This window comes from Balaenoptera ricei, chromosome 17, assembly GCF_028023285.1.
Source record: "Balaenoptera ricei isolate mBalRic1 chromosome 17, mBalRic1.hap2, whole genome shotgun sequence".
Classification (NCBI taxonomy): domain Eukaryota; kingdom Metazoa; phylum Chordata; class Mammalia; order Artiodactyla; family Balaenopteridae; genus Balaenoptera; species Balaenoptera ricei.
The window spans coordinates 15,993,829-16,011,783 of NC_082655.1; the positions used below are offsets into that span (position 1 = coordinate 15,993,829).

The following is a 17,955-nucleotide window of genomic DNA, read 5'->3' on the forward strand; positions in this document are numbered from 1 at the left end:
ATGAAAAGAGGCTCTGGAACCCAAGGAAGTCACTGATAAAACAAGGTTCTAGTCCCAGAAGCTTGGAAGAAGGTGGAATTCGAAGCTCAGATAGAAGGATTTACCTTGAGTGGGAGGGGGGAGGGGAGGGAGGGAAGACTGAGAGCGGAAATAGATACATTCATGGGTGTTGTAAGAGGAGAAGGCTGAAGGTGGTCATGCCTAGTAATGGGACATGGCTCCATGAATGTGAGGCAAAGATATCTGCTAAAGACATGGGTTTGACAATGGAGTATGGAGTTTGGGTGATAATTTGGAATACTAGCTCTTGAGTAGAAAAGAAGGCAGAGGTGGCCAGTATCGACTTCTCATGCTGAGAGCACTACTGAATAAGAGAAGAAAAAGGAGGAGGCGGAGGAGGAGGTCAAGGAACAAACTTACCTGCCTTCAATGGTATCTTAAGTTCTGGAACTGTATAGAAAAAGCAGCTTTACAATAATAGGTAATGTTTATTGAACTCTTTTGCCATACATTTTGCATGCATTACTTCATTTGACAATAGCAAACCTCATTTAATCCTAATTTTCCAAATGGTTAAAGTGAGGCTCAGAGGGGCTAAATGACTTGTTCAGACTCACACATCTAGTGAGTAAGTGGTCAAGCCAGCATTAAGCCCAGGCAGGAATTAATTTCCTGCTCTTGACCACCAGCTGATGACCTTCCTAGCTTAGGGCAGCTTTCATCTCCATGGGGGCCTTCAGGGCTCTTTAACACACATCTCCATTCACTCAACAAACCAACAAACACTTATTAAGCACCTTCTCTGGAGGGTCATGTGTGACATGTTTAGGGACCTGCACTTTATTCTGAAACAAGGTGGAATCAAGCAAGAATTCATCTGGAAAGCAACATAGAGAGTTGACTGGAGGACAGTGGGAAGGGAGATAGGGGGACAAGTTAGGAGGTGACCAGGGGACAGATGATGAGGCTGCTGGGCAGTGAGTACAGACAAGAAGGAAAAGATTTGAGGCATTAATGGGCAGACACCACAGGGGTTGGTCACAGACCAGTCGGCGTGCGAGGTAAAGTGAGAAGTCAGAAAGAACCCCCAGGTTTCTGTCTCAGGGAACGAGATAGGTGTTATCATTCATCAAGAAAAGGAATATAAAAGGAGCCTCCAGTGTTCTGGTGAAAGTGTAGGTCTTACTTCAGACATGTTGAATTCAAGTGTCTGAGAAAATCCAATGGAATGATCCACATTAGTAGAAATATGTCTAGAACCTGGGAGAGAGATGTGGACAGAGACGGTAGACTTGGGAGACAGCAACACGTGGGTGGTGGTTGAAGCTATGGGTGAGGATACGCTCACCCAGGATGTCTGTGTAAAGAGAGGAGAGATGCAGGAAATCCCAGCATTTAAAGCAAATGTAAAAGTAAGACTGGGAAGGAGTGGCCAAAGAGACAAGATGGGAAACAGGAGAGAATGTGTCTCCAGAAGTAAAGGGAAAAGAGAGTTCCCAGAAGAAAGGAGTGGGAAACAGTATAAAACCCTATCCACCCTGAGTCAAGTAAGATGAGGAGTGAGAGTTGGATTTTGCAGCTAAGAATAAACTGACCATCTCTGCCAGAGTGGTTCTCAGCGTACAGCTGGACGCAGAAGCCTCATTGCCCTTCACGGGGGTGAGAATGGGGGTGAGGTTCTATCCCATAAGAGAAGAGAGAGGCTCACAGCTGACGGAATGTTGAGGTGAGGGGAGACTAGACACATAAAGAAGGAGTCCACTGAAGGGGAGAGCTTGTAAATACAGGAGGGAAAGGGGGTTGCTGACAAAAACAAGATTTTAGAAAGCCTGGAGGAGGGGGAAATCCAAAACACAGATAGCAGGATTGACCTTGAATGGGAAGAGGAGGTGCGACTGAGAGCTGGAATTGATACATTCATGCGGGTAACAGGGGCAGAACGTTGAAGGAGCTCTGGCCTGGCAACGTGACATTGCTCAGTAAGGTGGGAGGCGAGGTTATCTGCTCAAAGTGTTGGGTCTGACGATGCAGTATGAGGTTTGAGTGGTGCTTTGGAATAGACGTTGAGTAGAGATGACCAGGAAATGACTGCTGATCCCCCGTGAGGTCTCCGTTGACTAGAGAGACCACGATTTCACATTGGCTCAGCCCACACGGCTCTGTGATTTTCTCCTGCAGCCTGAAGGCAGGACAGGGGAAATGGATGTTAGGTTGACCCCGGGTTTGCTGATCCAGGGATTCCAGAAGAACAAGAAAGTGAGGGCATTTGAGGGGGCAGTAGCTTGGGAGAAAAAAGATAGAGGGACCAAGGGGCAAGGTTGATTAATTTCCTCAACTTTATTTTCTTACATCTACTGGGGAACTTTTAATATTCTAGGCGTTGAGCCAAGCACTTTATATATAAAATCTCATTAAGTTATTCTCACAAAAATCCACTTTTCAGATGAGGAAAGAGGCTGTGACAAGTTAAGTAACATACCCAAAGCCACAACCCTGTAAGTGGTGAACACTGGAATCGAACCAATTCCTATCATTGCCTGAAATGCCACCAATTTAGACACCACAGCTAAGCCGCCTCGGCCACACAGAGGCAGTGGGTGGGGATAGGGCTGAGAAGACATGGCTGGTAGGAGCCATCTCAGTCCACAGGCTGTTTTATTAAATTTTCCTTTTTCTTATTGTGCTATAATTCACATATCATAAAATCCACCCTTTGACAGTGTATAGTTTAGTGGCATTTGGTATATTCACAGGATTGTGTAATCATCACCTCTAATTCCAGAACATTTTCATCACCTAAAAGAAACCCCACATAGATTCACAGCCACTCCCACTTTATCCTCCCTTCAGGTCCAGTCAACCACTGGTCCACTTTCTGTCTCTATGAATTTGCCTATTCTGGGCGTTTCATGCACCTGGAGTTATACAATAGGTGGCCTTTTGTGTCTGGCTTCTTTCACTTGGCGTAATGTTTTATGAAGACAAGTGCCAGATTTTTACTTAGAGGTAAATTAGTAGATTTACTTTCCTAGGAAAATAAAATAATTTACTTAGAGGTAAATTAGCAGATTTACTTTCCTAGGAATGGGTACTGTGGTAGAATAAAGATGGCCATAAACTCTTGTGTGACTCCAGAGAGAAGAACTGGGATCCACAGTGGAAGTTCTAGGAAGACATCTTTTGCTTCTGTATAAGGAACTATCTAACTATAGAACAGTCTGCCTTGCCCAAGAAATGCTGAAGTCCCAAAGGAGCTGGGGTGGGAGACAATCTGGTAGGAAAGTGGTAGAAGGGATTTCTACGTAGTAAGTATTTTTGAATAAATGGGTGGGTGGGGCTGGAAATGAAGGATGACAAGCAGGTTGCTTGGTTTGGGGGCCTCAGAGGAAAGCTCAGCAGAGGGGAGCTGGTCCTTGCTCACATCCTGGCTAATCCTGTATTCGGACAACAGCTGTTGGGAGGTATGTTTGCCTGCAAGTGTCAGGATGTTTATAGTTCTGAGCTGTGCTGAACGGCTGAGCCAGCCTCACAGGTGTTTCCCTGCTGCCTCTCAAGTGAGGGCCTGGCATCTGGATGTGGGTTGGAGACAGAAGCTGAAGTGGGTGTGGGAATGAGTCAGCTGTGGTTTATGATAAATCCCCAAGCTCTTAGCCACAACACAAGTTTAGTTCACTAAGCACAGATGGAGCACCTACTGAACGCCAAAGTCATGCAGTGTTCTCCTCCCCCTCCTTTGGGTGTGGCCACAAGGTGAGGCCATTCTTGTGCCGGTGACTGTTGGAGAGCCCCTTCTAGGTGCCAAGCTCTATGCTGGGTACCACACGCACGTCACCTTGTGTAACCCTACCAACAACCCTGTAAAGTTGTACTATAATGACAACAGAATGCCGAGGCTCAGAGGTTAAATACTTGCTCAGGGTCAACAAGATATGAGATGAGGGAAGGGTGATTGCAACCGAGGGCCATCTCGAAAAGATATCATTTGGATGAAGGTCTAGAATTCCCACCGCTACTAATAAGAGCAAGCCCAAGCAAAATCGTACCATTGGCAAAATTCGTCTGCAAGATCGTGCACCTATCTTGTTGCTATACCAGCCCAAGGCTGCGAGGTCTGGATTTAAATGTCTGGGGCCATGCTGTCCAATAGCCACCAAGGTGAGGCATACAGGTCACTTTTAATATTTTTAATATTTTAATATTTTAATATTCATATTAAATATTAATTAAATATTTTAATATTTTTAATATTTAATTTTTAATAATTTTAATATTTTTCTCTCAAACCGCTTTTTTTGTTTTTTGTTTTTTTTGGCTGCGAGGCACGTGGGATCTTTGTTCCCCGACCAGGGATCATACCCACACCCCCTGCATTGGAAGCTGAGTCTTAACCACTGGACTACCAGGGAAGTCCCCATTTTTAATTTTTGAGAAGCCAAATTTTTTTTAAATGCAGGTGAAATTAATTTTAATTATACTTTAGCTAACTCAATACTGTATCAAAAATATCATTTCAACAGATAGTCAATATCAAAGTTATTCATGAGATACTTGACGTCCCGTTTTTTGAATTAAGTCTTCAAAAGACCGTATGTATTCTACACTTACAGAATATTTCAACTTGACCAGCCACGCTTGAGTCCTCAATAGCCACATGCACGCACTGTATCAGGTAGAGTGAGGTCAGAGGCCCTAGGCATCAAAAAGATTACGTGCGCTCCTCACCCGTTCACCCACCTATGCAAGTCAAGGTAATAAGAATGCTGTACCATAAAATAATATTTGATTCTTACAAATAACATAAAACTGACAAATTTCCTTGTTTGCGGTTTCTTTGGTACCCCTGCTTTCCTGGCTCTTAAGTACCTGCTTGGTCTGGGTCTTGGTTAACCCAGAACCCCGGACGCTGACACTGGCAGGCCTTCCTCTCAGGGCTCCATGCCCACCCTGTTGCCCCCATCCCAGCAAGGCCCTTCTGAAGATGACGTCTTAATCCGATAGTGTCTAGACCCCAACATTCATTATTCTCTCTGAAATGTAAGAGGATGTTTGTCATTCTCCCTCCGAGAAGCACAGAAACAGGGGCTTAGAGGGAAGAGCTTCTATGGAGCTGCTATGGGGTGAGACGGCTGTGGCTGGCTTTGGGGCCTGCTGGGAAGCGGCTCACTCACTAGGCACCAGAGTCCCAGGGGTAACGGGGAGGGGACTTCAAACCCAGAGGTCCCCACCCTGCTGAAACTCAGTTCTGTGTGTTCCCAGAAAATGGCTGGAAGAGCCAAAGCCAGGGGGCCCTCCGGCACTCCCGGGGCTGACGGTCACCCAGTTCTGACCTCTACTGTGTAATTACTGCGTCAGATGAACAGTCAGAGCTGAGGTTCCTTCTTTTCTCATTTTTTAAAAAAGTCTTTCCCAGAACCACTGGGGACTGGCCCCAGTGCCTCAAATCACTGTAAATGTTTACAGGAAATTGTTCCACTGCACAGACTGCTTATATGACACACATACTGTGAAATGTAAAGTGAGGTCACCATCCAGTAAATCGCTTCTCGGCCGGGTAGTGGGAACAGCTCCCTGGATGAACCTGACACCCGGACTCAAAGGGCTCAAGAGAAATCCAGTCAGTTCCAGGCTCTCCCCCACCTCCAGGCTGCTGCTGGGACACCCCCAGACTGCTTTGCTCTCTGCTCTCCTTTTAAAAGAACATTCAGGAAGGAAAGTCTAAAAAACCTTATTTTTAAAATTTTAACTCAATTTTCCTGAATTATGCAGATATGGGTTGACTATAGCAACAGAGTAGAGGATTTCCTATTGGTCCCTGCTACACACAGGCCACCTGAGTAGCACACACAGCTTACACGCATGCAGAGACCAGCTCCATCATAATGCAGTGCAAACCTCTCTATGCATGCATTTACACATTCGTTCACTCAGCAAGTCAAGTCTGATGAAGACTGAGAGCCTTCTCTGTGGATACTGCAATGAGCAAAGCCCCCTGCTCCCGTGGAACTTGCAGTGTGGGGTGGCAGAGACAGGACAGAGGAGGAGGACAGGTAATGTGAGGGACACCAGCAGGTGTCCCAGAAAAGCCCAGCGAGTTGAGTCCTGAAAGAAGAATGGGAATAACGGTGAGGAACAAAGCTAAAGGTCTTGCAGGCAGAGGGAAGAGCCCAGGCTATTATTCTGGATTTGAAGGGGCCTAGATGGAAAGGTTTGAAGCAGAAGAGTGAGCAGGCTGATCTGCTCCACAGAAAGGTCACTCTGGAGACTGTGAATGCTGATTGGAAAAGGTGAGAGTAAGACAGGAACGCCATCTGGGGATCAGCGCTGGCGAATGATACGACAGAGGTGAGGATGGAGAGAGATGGGTGGGTCTGAGGGCTACCAAGGAGGTGAATGGTGAGGTCTTCGTGGTGACAAGTTAGATGTGGGGCGAGGGGAAAGAGAGAGCCAGGGGTGAGCACCCACACCCCTCCTGGCTGGCACAATACAGCGAATGGGCCACCTGGGAGGCAGGAAGGCTCCTTCCAGAGATGATAACTGTAAGGATAAAGGTCTGAGATGCGGAGGCCCTAGACCTGGGCTGGAGCAGCCCATGTGAAAAACAAAAAGTTGGGGGGCTGGATTCAGAGATTTTTTATGAGAAAAAGAAATCTCTCTTGAGGTGAGATTTCTGGCACTCCATGGTTAAAAAGAAACAATGTCACAGAGGAAGTAACTGGATACACAGTACGCAGGTGAGGCTACAGGAGGAAATGAAGAGGAAGGACAGAAATAAGTGCTGGAAGTGAGCCGGAATGAGGCAGGCAACGAACGCTATTTTTGCAAGTGAACTCATCCTAGAATTTTCTGTTTCTCCAACTGGAATCAGAGAGCTAGATCTTCCCGGAACCGTAAAGGTGGAACTAGTCCTTGAGACCAGGTGAACAGTCCACGGACACAGAGCTGGTGTCTATCCTAGGAGCAGCGCACAGCTCTCTCACCCCTGGGTCAGAGCAGTCTTTCTAAGTCCCAGCACTGGCTTTCCAAACGTGGGATTGAGGGCTGGGGCCAGAGTCGGGGCCAGAGTCAAACACTTGAAGTCTTTGCCAACACCCCTTTTTCTTCCCTTCCCCGTCTCCAGCCAGCTCCCCCTTCATCCCTTCCCGCACCCTTGACCCAGATTTTTCCTGTTCCCAACCCGTCTATCAAAATGCATCTGCCCCGTATTTTGTTCCTTCAGGATCCTGATCTCTCAGCGGAACAGGAGCCATCGTACAAGTCCAACTAATTCAGTTCCACTGAAAAATTGCCAAGCATGCTATTTACAGGCAGCAGACATTGAGAGGAGGGCTAGGAACAGGCTAATGCAGGAAATCTCCAGACTCTGGGCTGTGAAGGGGGGTTTTTTTATTCCTTTCTTGAAGTCTTGAGATACTGCTGAGGACAGTGGATGGACTGGCTTCCTAGGGCTGCCATAACAGAGCACCACACACTGGGTGGCTTTAAACAGACATTTATTATCTCTCAATTCTGGAGGCCAGGAGTCTGAAACCAAGAAGTCAGCAGGCCATCCTTCCGCAAGGTGCTAGGGAAGGACCGTTCTATGCCTCTCTTCTAGCTTCTGGTAGCCGCAGGCGTTCCTTGGCTTGTAGATGCATCACTCCAATCCTCCAAACTCACAAGGAGCTCTCCTGTGTCCCTTCACACCATCTTCCCTCTGTGTGAGTCTCTCTCTGTGCCCAAATTTCCACTTTTTATAAAGACACCAGTTATATTGGATTAGGTCCCACCCTAATTTCATTTTCACTCGATTACTTCTGTAATGACCCTATTTCCAAATAAGGTCACATTCTAAGGTACTGGGGGTTAGGACTTCAATGTATTTGGGGGAGACACAATTTAACACATAATAGTAGGTGTCCCGCAACAGCCAGGTTACAAGAGAGGAGTCAGATGGGAGGTCTGCCAGTGCCAGGATGGACAAAGTGATAATATTCGAACAGAGCTTTATTATTGTCTAGATACGAATTTTCAGAGTCTCTGTCTCATCCTCTTACAGCCCCTATGCGATCAGATTGTCATAACTTCCTTCTCCCAGAGAGTAAAAGTGAGACTCGGGGCAGCACTGCCCAATGGAAACATAATGCAAGCCACACATGGAATTTCCAAATTTCCAGAAGCCACATTTTTTAAAAAGTAAAAAGAAACAAGTGAAATTAATTTTAATAATATATTTTGTTTAACTAAAGACATTAACACTCTAACAGGTAATCAATATAAAAAGTATTGAGATAGTGCTTCCCTGGTGGCACAGTGGTTAAGAATCCACCTGCCAATGCAGGGGACATGGGTTCAAGCCCTGGTCCGGGAAGATCCCACATGCCGCAGAGCCACTAAGCCCGTGCGCCACAACTACTGAGCCTGCGCTCTAGAGCCCGCCAGCCACAACTACTGAAACCCACGTGCCTAGAGCCCGTGCTCTACAAGAGAAGCCACCGCAATGAGAAGCCCGTGCACCACAACGAAGATCCAATGCAGCCAAAAATAAATCAATAAAACAAATTTTTTAAAAATTAAAAAAAAATTGAGATATTCTACACTCTTTCTTTACACCAAGTCTTTGAAATCCAGTATGCATTTCACAAAAACACATAACTATTAAAACCTTAAACGGTCCTAAAATGATCTTTCATTCCTTCAGTGGTATGCATAGTACCACACCCTAGAAGAGCAGATCTGACAGGCAAGACGGACCCAACAGCCCCACTCACCCAAGGAAGACAGCAGTAAGTGGCACCTAATAGTACACACTACCTTTCAGTGACCACTCCCTATGGCCTAGGTACCAGGCTTAGAATGTCACATACATGCAATCTTATGTATATATTATATATATATAATTGGATAAAATCTTATATAACATGCAATGACTCTAGAGGTATATAAGCAATGTTCTTTAGAGGAACAGCGGGAGCAGAAACTTAATGTTTCAGGATTTCGGAAAGTGCCTGACCTACTGACAAACGTGGTTCAGGTAAGGTGAGTGAGCCTGGGGGTTTGTGTGTACAGAGATGGGTCTAGAAGAGCAGTTTGAGACCGTACTGCAGGAAGTCTCAATGCCACATTAAAGAACAATGATTTAATTCTGGAAATCATGAAGAATCACTAGAGGTTTTAAAATTAGGGAGTGAAATGAGCACACGCGTACTTCCAAATGATGATTCTGATGACAGTGTGGAGGGCAGGCTGCAGAGACCAGAGCCTGGTGTCAGGGAGACTGAAAACAAGCAGGGCCTGATAGGCAGTGGCAGGAGGAATGAAGAGGGAAGAGTCCTCTCGTAGGTGAGACAGATGGGACTTGGCGGTGTCGGAAAATAAAAGAAACGTAAGGTGGGCCCTCAAAAGTGACTTTGGATTTTCTAATTCAGGTGATGCCACACACTGAGATGAAATTAACAGGGTGGGGAGTGGATTCAAGGATAGACGGGATGAGCTTAGCTTTAGCTACATGGGGAATTGAAAGGCCTTGGGATCTCCATGGGAAGCTGGCCACAGGCAGCTGGAAATAAGATCTAAACTCAGGAAGGGTAAGGGCTAGAGGTGCTAGTTGAGGATTCATCAGCCAAAGGGCAATGGTCACGGGTTGGGGTGGGGGGAGTGATGGCAATTAGCAAGGAGAACTGGCAGCTGAGTGTAGAGGGCAGGTAGAAGAAGAAGGGCTGATGGAGGATGCTGAGAGGGAGATGGTGGAGGGCCTGAAGGGAGGAACGGAGGACAGAGCTAAAGCCCTCAAGCAGAGAACAGTCAACAAATTCCAATACTGCCGAACAGCAAGGTACATGCGGGAACTAAGAAGAGGGTCTGAGCTGTGCCTCAGTTTCCTCCTCTGTAAATACGAGTTTGAGCCAGAAGGCTTCTGACACTCCTTCCAGCTCAGTCACTGGGGTGACAGCCCAGGGACAGTGGCCTCAGCACAAGCCTTGCCTGGATCTGAGGCAGCCCTGGGGCACTTGGTCATTTATGCTCCCCGGACCCATGTGCACCTCAGGGCAACCATGGACCCCTACTTGGATTTCATTCTCACAGTAGCCTTGTCTATTATCACCCCATCTTATAGGTGGGAAAACTGAGGCTTGGTGAGGCTAATTATTTGCCTGATGTCATACGGTTTAAGGGATTTGAATCCAGTCCGAAGAAACTGAATTCAGGGTTCGCTGATCAAATAGTCTTTCTCACTCTCACACCTGCAACACCTGGGTCATCTTTCCAATCCTGTCTCCAGGTTCAAAAAATGATACGCTCCCCTTCTTTCTTAGTCATTATCGTTTCAGTGCTGATCAAATACCTACAATGAACAAGTATTACTATGAGCATCAGGGAAAAAATCGTTTTAGAAAGAGTGTGATTCAAAAGAGTTTAAAGGGTAACTGCCCCTTATGCTCCCAATTAGGACTTTTCTCCTGAGATTAACAAGTTTATGGATGGGCTTGATACTATAGCAATTTGGGTCTATATCTTAATCTCTTCCACTCCATTTTAAGTACCCGCAGACCAAGGAACATACCATATTTTTTTTTTTACAGTTTTTTTGAGGTATAAGTCACACACCATACAATTCACCCATTTAAAGTGTTCAATTCAGTTGTTTTTAATGTATTCACAGAAATATGAAAGCATCACCACAATTTAGAACATTTTCATCACTTTAAAAAGAAACCTCCTACACTTCAGCTATCACACCTCTGCCCACCCCCTCCCCAGCCACTATTCTACTTTCTGTCTCTATAGATTTCCCTATTCCGGACTTCCATATGAATGGAATCATAATATGTGGTCTTCTGTGATTGGCTTCTTTCACTTAGCATAATGTGTTTAAGGTCCGTCCCATTCATACTGTAGAATGCGTCAGTACTTCATTCCTTTTTCTGGCCAAGTAATATTCCACTGTATGGATATAGCACCTTTTAATTATCCATTGTCCACTGATGGACATTCAGGTGGTTTGCACATTTTGACTATTATGAATGATGCTGCTATGAACATTTGAATACAAGTTTTGTGTAGACATAAGTTTTCATTTCTCTTGCGTTTATGCCAAGGAGTGAAATTAAGGAATAGACCATATTCGTTCCTCTTTCCACTACAATGCCTAGCATTGTGCTTCATGCAGTGTGAGGCCTCAGTGGATATTTGTCAAGTGAGTGAAAAGAATACAGTTCTCAGCATAAGATATTAAAGCCAAAGGGTCCACCTAGGTTCCACCAAAGCCTGTGACCACCACCCTGGCTTCCCCAGATTGACTAAAATAAACGTCCATCTTGTTTCTTGCTCATTGTGATTTTGTCTCTTTCTCCTGCACTTCAGGTACTGATGAAGCCACCATCATTGAAATCCTATCAAGCAGGACATCGAATGAGAGGCAACAAATAAAACAAAAGTACAAGATAACGTATGGCAAGGTGATGCAGAGGGTCCTCGGCCATGTGCACACGGCCTTGGTCTTGACTGTCTCTTCTGCTTCTTTGATCTTCCCAAGACAGTGAGGACTATCCTTAAAGCTTTATTGAGTTAGCCCAGAGAAACAAAATGAAACAACTATTTAAAACTTTAATTGACTTCAGAAAAACTGAAATGGCCTTGTTAACAGCCTGTAAAATCAATATTGGTTAACTCATTATTTTTCCAATTGACTTCTTTTTAAATTGATTCCTCAGTCTTTTTTTCCCACTCATTTGGATTAATTCCACATATTAACTTATAGATAGGCCAGGGATTTGAAAACCAGTTTTCACAGGTGGGTCTTTATGTAAGAATTCTTCATTTATTCAGGTGTCTTCAAGAATGATATATTCTTCATAAGTGATTGTTACAAAAACTAAAAAACCAAAAACCAAAACCAAAAAACCCTCTATTTCGTTAAGCATCAACGCCTTTTTCTTTCTCTGCATATCTTTTCTTTCATTCTTCTTGTTGATGGTGTTACATTTAGAAATCGTTAAGAATGCATTAGGCTTTCTGTTTTCTTTATTAATATAGCATGAACACGATTTAATATTTTCTTAATGTCATTAGAATTATCAGTTTGCCAAATAAATGTGAATTATCATGCTGCATTCTAATCCAAATTTATACTTCCTTTACAGTTTCAATAACTCTATGTATAAATAGATATAGAGATAGAGGTGGATTTTCTTACTTATTTGTCACTGGGGAAGCAACAATCTCTCTAGGCCTTGGTCTCCTCACAAATAAAATGAAAATGGTAATTTGCCTCCCTTCTCAGGTTGCTGTGAGAATCAAGCAGGGTAATGCTGGCACCTACCAGTAAAGGGGGGCTGTGATAGGTATGATTGTTTCCACCTTACAGAGAGAAAAAGTGGAGCTCACCTGTTTAAATGACTCATGCAAAACCACACACTTAGTAAGAAAAAGAACCAGCACTCAAATCTAAGTCTTCCATCCCCAGGGCCAGCCTCCACTCCTGAAGAATCCATTGCCATGAGAGGAGCTATTTATTTATACATTAAACAGTCCAGACAGCTGTGCTTTTGTAGTTTTTCTGCTTCCCTCTTCACAATCAGGCTTGTCAATGTCACTCATTGATGACATTGGTGAAAATAAGAGAAGCTTCAATTCAGCTGCATATGATTGAATTGAATGACATTGAACTTTCATCCTTGTCAGCGTGCCTGACTATAGCATCCTCTCAAGTGCTGTGTCTACTCATATCCTACCAATATGGAAAGTCAGATACAGGCATCTTAAGCTTTGGTGTAAAATAAGTGTAAATGGGTTCAAAGAGAGGACTCAGGGGCTCTGTTAAAGTGGGCATGCTCTAGCACAAAACTCTGCAATACCTACATCTGCCAATCATTTGCTTACTTTCCAATTCTCAGCTGTGTTTCAAACAGCTGAGACTGCCAAAGAGGTGATCGAGAATCATACCACAAAGCTAGAAGACATTAGAGACAATCAAATCTAAAGTCAGCTGAGCTCCAAAGAGAATAAGTATCCCAAGTTGACACAGCTAGTTAGCAGGAAACCAGGATTAGAGCCGAAGAATCCTGAGCTGGCTCCTAGGTCCAAACAGAATGTAAACACACAAGGATTTGTTTTCATCCTTGTGACGTACGAGAGCAGGCAGCTGGGATTTCTCTTCTCTACAGTTCTATATAATGCCCATCTGACTTGAAAAAATATTTCCAGTCTTCAGGTGGATCCACACCAGAGGACTGACCAAAGGCCTGTCTTCACAAGATCAGGGTTAGATGCAGCAACTGCCATGGGATGGAGCCAGTAATATCACAACCTGCTGTTAAGACTGCAGATCCCAGGGCCTTGGACAAAAATCTTCTGGGATTTTCCTCCCAGGCCCGGAGCTCAGAGGTTCATTTGAGAAATAGTTGATTTGCCTTCTCTCTGAAAGTTCCTTTCAACATGAAATAATAATAATAATAATAATCACTTATTGAACATTGAAAATGTGCCAGGCACCGTGTTCAGTGTTTACAAGGATTGTCTTATTGAATTCTCCCAACAACCTTAAGAAGTAAGTCTTATTATTCTTCCCATTTTTCAGAGAAGGAAACTGACAGCCGGTGAAATTAAGCACACTTCCTAGGTCACAGAGCTACATGACTGTGTTGTTAGACATCACGCCATGGTGCTGAGTAGCCAGGCCCACCCCATGCTGTAATTTGGTCTATCGGCTTCCAGTCTGACCCACACAGGGCTGTCTCTGTGTGAAGGTCCTGCTTTGAGGTCCTTCATTTAACTTGGGACATTGATGACTCTAGTTGGACTGAACGCCCATTCTTGACGCTTTTCTCATTAAACCATCAGGTCGGAGGGAGACAGGTAGGAGTAGGCAGTTCACCTGTGATTAGAGGGGGCGTGCCCAAAACAGGATGCCAGTGAGAATTTCATGTACTTCCCTTCCCCCACCTGAGTTCTTTCCCACGTGTGTCCCTTTCAGAATTTAACAAAATGCCAAAGTGACTGTGTATCAGGTTTGCCCAGGACAGTCCCTCTTTATTCCTGTTGTCCCCCTGCAATTATTAATAGTGCCCCCCCCCCTTTCACTGTCAAAAGCATCCCAACTTGGACAATGAATGATCTGGTCTCCTAGAGATGACAAACCTGTATTTCAGTCTTCTCTAGCCAAGTACTTGGAGATGAGTCCTTTATCTTATTGAGGTTCAGTCCATGGGGATAATGCAATACCTCTCCTGCCAGGGCTGTTGCAGGGATCAGTGAGGAAGCTCTCTGAACCCTAAAATATTCTGCAAATGCTGGTTGTTATTATGATTCATCTTTGGGGTCCCCAGCCCTGAGCAGGGGATCTTCCCTCTGCCTCTCTGCCAGCCTTGGCAGAAGATGGATGGGCACCTGGGTGACGACTGTCCTCCAGAGCAGATCACTCATGCCTGCAGAGCTCCAGTCTAGATTGTGCCCCGTGTGTCCACAGCCGGTGTCCTGCGGTGGGGAGAGCAGACACCTGTCCCTCTGCTCTCAGGACGTTCCCAGACAAGACTCTCTCTGTCTTCCCACAGGACCTGGAGGAGGTGCTCAAGAGTGAGCTGAGTGGAAACTTCGAGAAGACAGCCTTGGCCCTTCTGGACCACCCCAGCGAGTATGCCGCCCGGCAGCTGAAGAAGGCCATGAAGGGCCTGGGCACGAACGAGGCGGTGCTCATCGAGGTCCTGTGCACGAGAACCAATAAGGTGAGTCCCAGCCGAGCCCAGGACCAGCTCCCAAGGGAGCGTCCATATGCCCATCAGAGATGGTTACAGCAGCCAGAAGGGAAAGTCCTCCCTGCATTCCGCCCACGGGGTGAGCAAGTGTCTGGGCAGAAACGCGTCCACTTGGTTCACACTGGAGAGATCCCTCTTCCAATCTTCTGATGGTCAGTCTTGGTGTTGCTGCTCCTGGCTTGACAGGATAGATCCTTCCAGAAGCACAGTGTCAATCCAGCTTTCATTTTTCTAAAGAGATGCACAGTTTTACATGAAGGAGGAACGTTCTACTTTACCCTCTCAGCCTGACTTTGCGGGTCTCCTGGCACAAATAATACAATAACAGTCCAAGCATGGCTGCATCTAGCGGAGAGCACAAGAACAGGCAGGGGGGTGGGTGGTGTCAGGGGGGTCCCAGTGAACACCCCTGGGGCCGCCACCACTTCCCCAGAGGTTTCCATGTCCTCTATCCTGTCCTCCCCTGGTCCCTTGGGCACATGCCACCATTTCAGGAGCTGAAAAGGACATTTGTTAAGGCCCTCGCAGAATCCCATTCATCTTTGGTTCCAGAACCCATAAGGGCCAAGGACTTCATCAGGAGAAAAGAGGGCCCACAGGTCATTATTTGGAGACCCCCTCCCTCTTCCACAACACCCATCACATAGAATGGGGAGGTCCAGCGAGGAAATGCCAGGAAAATCCAACATTCTTGAGGCCTCCGGGTAGGAAACAGAAACAGCACTTGGAGCAGACGGCGAGGAAAACCGCCACAGTGCTGGGACACTGAAGTGCCATTTAAGCCCCCGAGTGCCTACCACCTGGGCTGCTTCCTCCTGCTCAGCCTGTGCCGTCCATCCACGTTTCCTGAAGCACCAGCAGCCTCCACGCTACAGCTGCAAACCCCTTTCCTGAACATCCCCGGACTTCTTCCCAAAGGATAATAAAACCCCTCCATTTGGGGAGTTTCCGGTTAGGATTGTGCCTTAAGGGAGGGTTAGCACAGGAGGGCGGCATCAATTCAGTCCAATAACCACATAACTCTCCTTACTCAATATTCCTATCCTTTCCAGAAGCACCAAAGTCCTAGCGACCAGGAAGCCAATATCTGGGCAGCCTGCCTTGGCAAGAAGGTTAATTCGGTTGTTACATTTCTAATCACACTTGCCTACACGAGGTTCACCCTCAGCCTAATTTCTTTCAGGTCCTGGTCTCAAACAATGAGCAAGATCTTTTTTTTTTTTTCAATCAAATAGATCTGACAGTAAAAAGAAGAAAAGCAGGGAGAGAGCAGGCCCTGCGTTCAGGCAGATCCTGAGAGTGGGCTGGAGGGAGGAGAAAGGGGAGGGGGCTGCAGAGTCACAGGTGTTCGGCCCCCACCTGCTTCCTCCTCTCTCCCACCCACCAAAGCAACATCGGCCTGGCCCTCATCTTCTATCACTCCCACTCCCTTCTCCCCATCACTGCCCGATGACTCTCATTTTAAGCAGTTTATGAGAGATGCTGTAGGGAAATGCCTGCTCTTATACGCTGCTGGTTCAAGTGTAAACTGAGGCAGCTCCCAAGTGGGTCAAGCCATTGCAATATACAGCCATACCTTGTTTTATTGCGCTTCGCTTTATCGCGATTTTACAAATAGCATGTTTGTGGCAACCCTTCATCGAGCAAGCCTCTCAGCACCATTTTTCCAAAAGCATTTGCTCACTTCCTGTCTCTGTGTCATATTTTGGTAATTCTCACAATATTTCAGACCCTACACTGGCAGAAAGATGACGACTTGTTGAAGGCTCAGGTGATGGTCAGAATTTTTTAGCAATAAAGTATTTTTAAATTAAGGTATGTGCATTGTTTTTTTAGATATAATGCTATTGCACACTTAACAGACCACAGTAGAGTATAATCATAACTTTTGTATGTACTGGGAAACCAAAAGATTCATGTGACTCACTTTATTATGATACTCATTTTATAGGGGTGGTCTGGAACCAAACCCACAATATCTCCAAGGTGTGCCTGTAAAGCAGTTCTTCCTGGCACACACCCTAGAGAGAGACTTGCACTCCTGTACACAGCAAATTGTTTACCGAGTGCAGTCTTGTCTGAAGTAGAGAAAAATTGAAAACAGCCTAAATGTCCATCAATCAGAGGCTGGCTAAATAAACAGGGGCTTACTGTAAGATGGAATATTTTGTATCCATTTAAAAAAAAACACTAGGTGACTAACTAATGTACAAGCATAGCTGGACCTCCAAAACCTATTACTGAGTGAAAAAATAAGGCAAAAAACAAACAATATGAACAGTATTCCACTTTTTAAACACATACACAAAACAGTTCTATATATTTGCACTAGCACAAACATATGTATACGAATGTAAAGGGAAAATATGCACTGAACTTCTAACACTGGCTACCTGGGTGGGGAAGGGGGAGTGAGATGGGGTGAGGGGGTAGTGAAAGAAGATGTTAGCTTAGCTGTAATGTTTTCACTTTTAACTAAGGATGACATACATATGCTAAAGGATTCCACACAGCTAGGGACTTGCTCTAGGCCTAGACCTTGACTTGTAGGGACAACCCCCTTTGTAGGAAGTCATAAAGGCATCCTGTATCCAGAGACAAGCTCCTGCCTCTTCCCTTTGCTTGTCTCTGCCTATATTATTGATTAACCCCACCTTGGAGTATTGATTTTTTTTTATTACCTCTCCTAGGAAATCATCGCCATTAAAGAGGCCTACCAAAGGTGTAAGTGACCGTTTGTTCTGACTTTAAAGAATGTTCCTTCCAAAATACCTCTGGGAGACTAAATCTGCTTTCTCTCCTCCTTTCTTCTTCCCCAAAAGTATTTGACAGGAGCCTTGAATCAGATGTCAAAGGTGATACAAGTGGAAGCCTAAAAAAAATTCTGGTCTCCCTGCTACAGGTAAAAGTAAAAAGGTCTAACCTGCTTTATGATCTTGGGAAACAGCCCTTGGTAGCATGGGACCATGATGAAAAAGGCAATTTAGATGATAAACATTTCCTTCTTTTATTAAAAATGTTACTGAGGGATCATCAACCTGTGTTCTGTCAGCCCAGCTCTTGTGAAATCATTCAGTGGGGATTTTTCCCATCATAACAATCCGCCTAGTCATTTGCAGTTTACAATCCCTTTTTGTTTGTGAGTTATCTCATTAAGCATCACCACCTCACTTTGCCAGTGAGGAACCTCTAGGTGTACACACAGTAAGACACAGCTTAGGAGCAA

At 45.2% G+C, this 17,955-nt stretch overlaps 1 protein-coding gene across 2 annotated transcripts in view; it reads left to right on the plus strand.

Moving 5' to 3' along the window:
- The window catches only part of ANXA13 (annexin A13), a 54,432-nt gene that overhangs the window by 22,874 nt on the left and 13,603 nt on the right, over positions 1-17,955 (plus strand). For both annotated transcript variants that reach the window (XM_059901365.1, XM_059901364.1), the window contains 4 exons: positions 11,341-11,435; positions 14,529-14,699; positions 17,420-17,453; positions 17,552-17,631. In XM_059901365.1, coding sequence (XP_059757348.1) covers positions 11,341-11,435; positions 14,529-14,699; positions 17,420-17,453; positions 17,552-17,631 — 380 coding nt within the window. The remainder of the gene's footprint in view (positions 1-11,340; positions 11,436-14,528; positions 14,700-17,419; positions 17,454-17,551; positions 17,632-17,955) is intronic.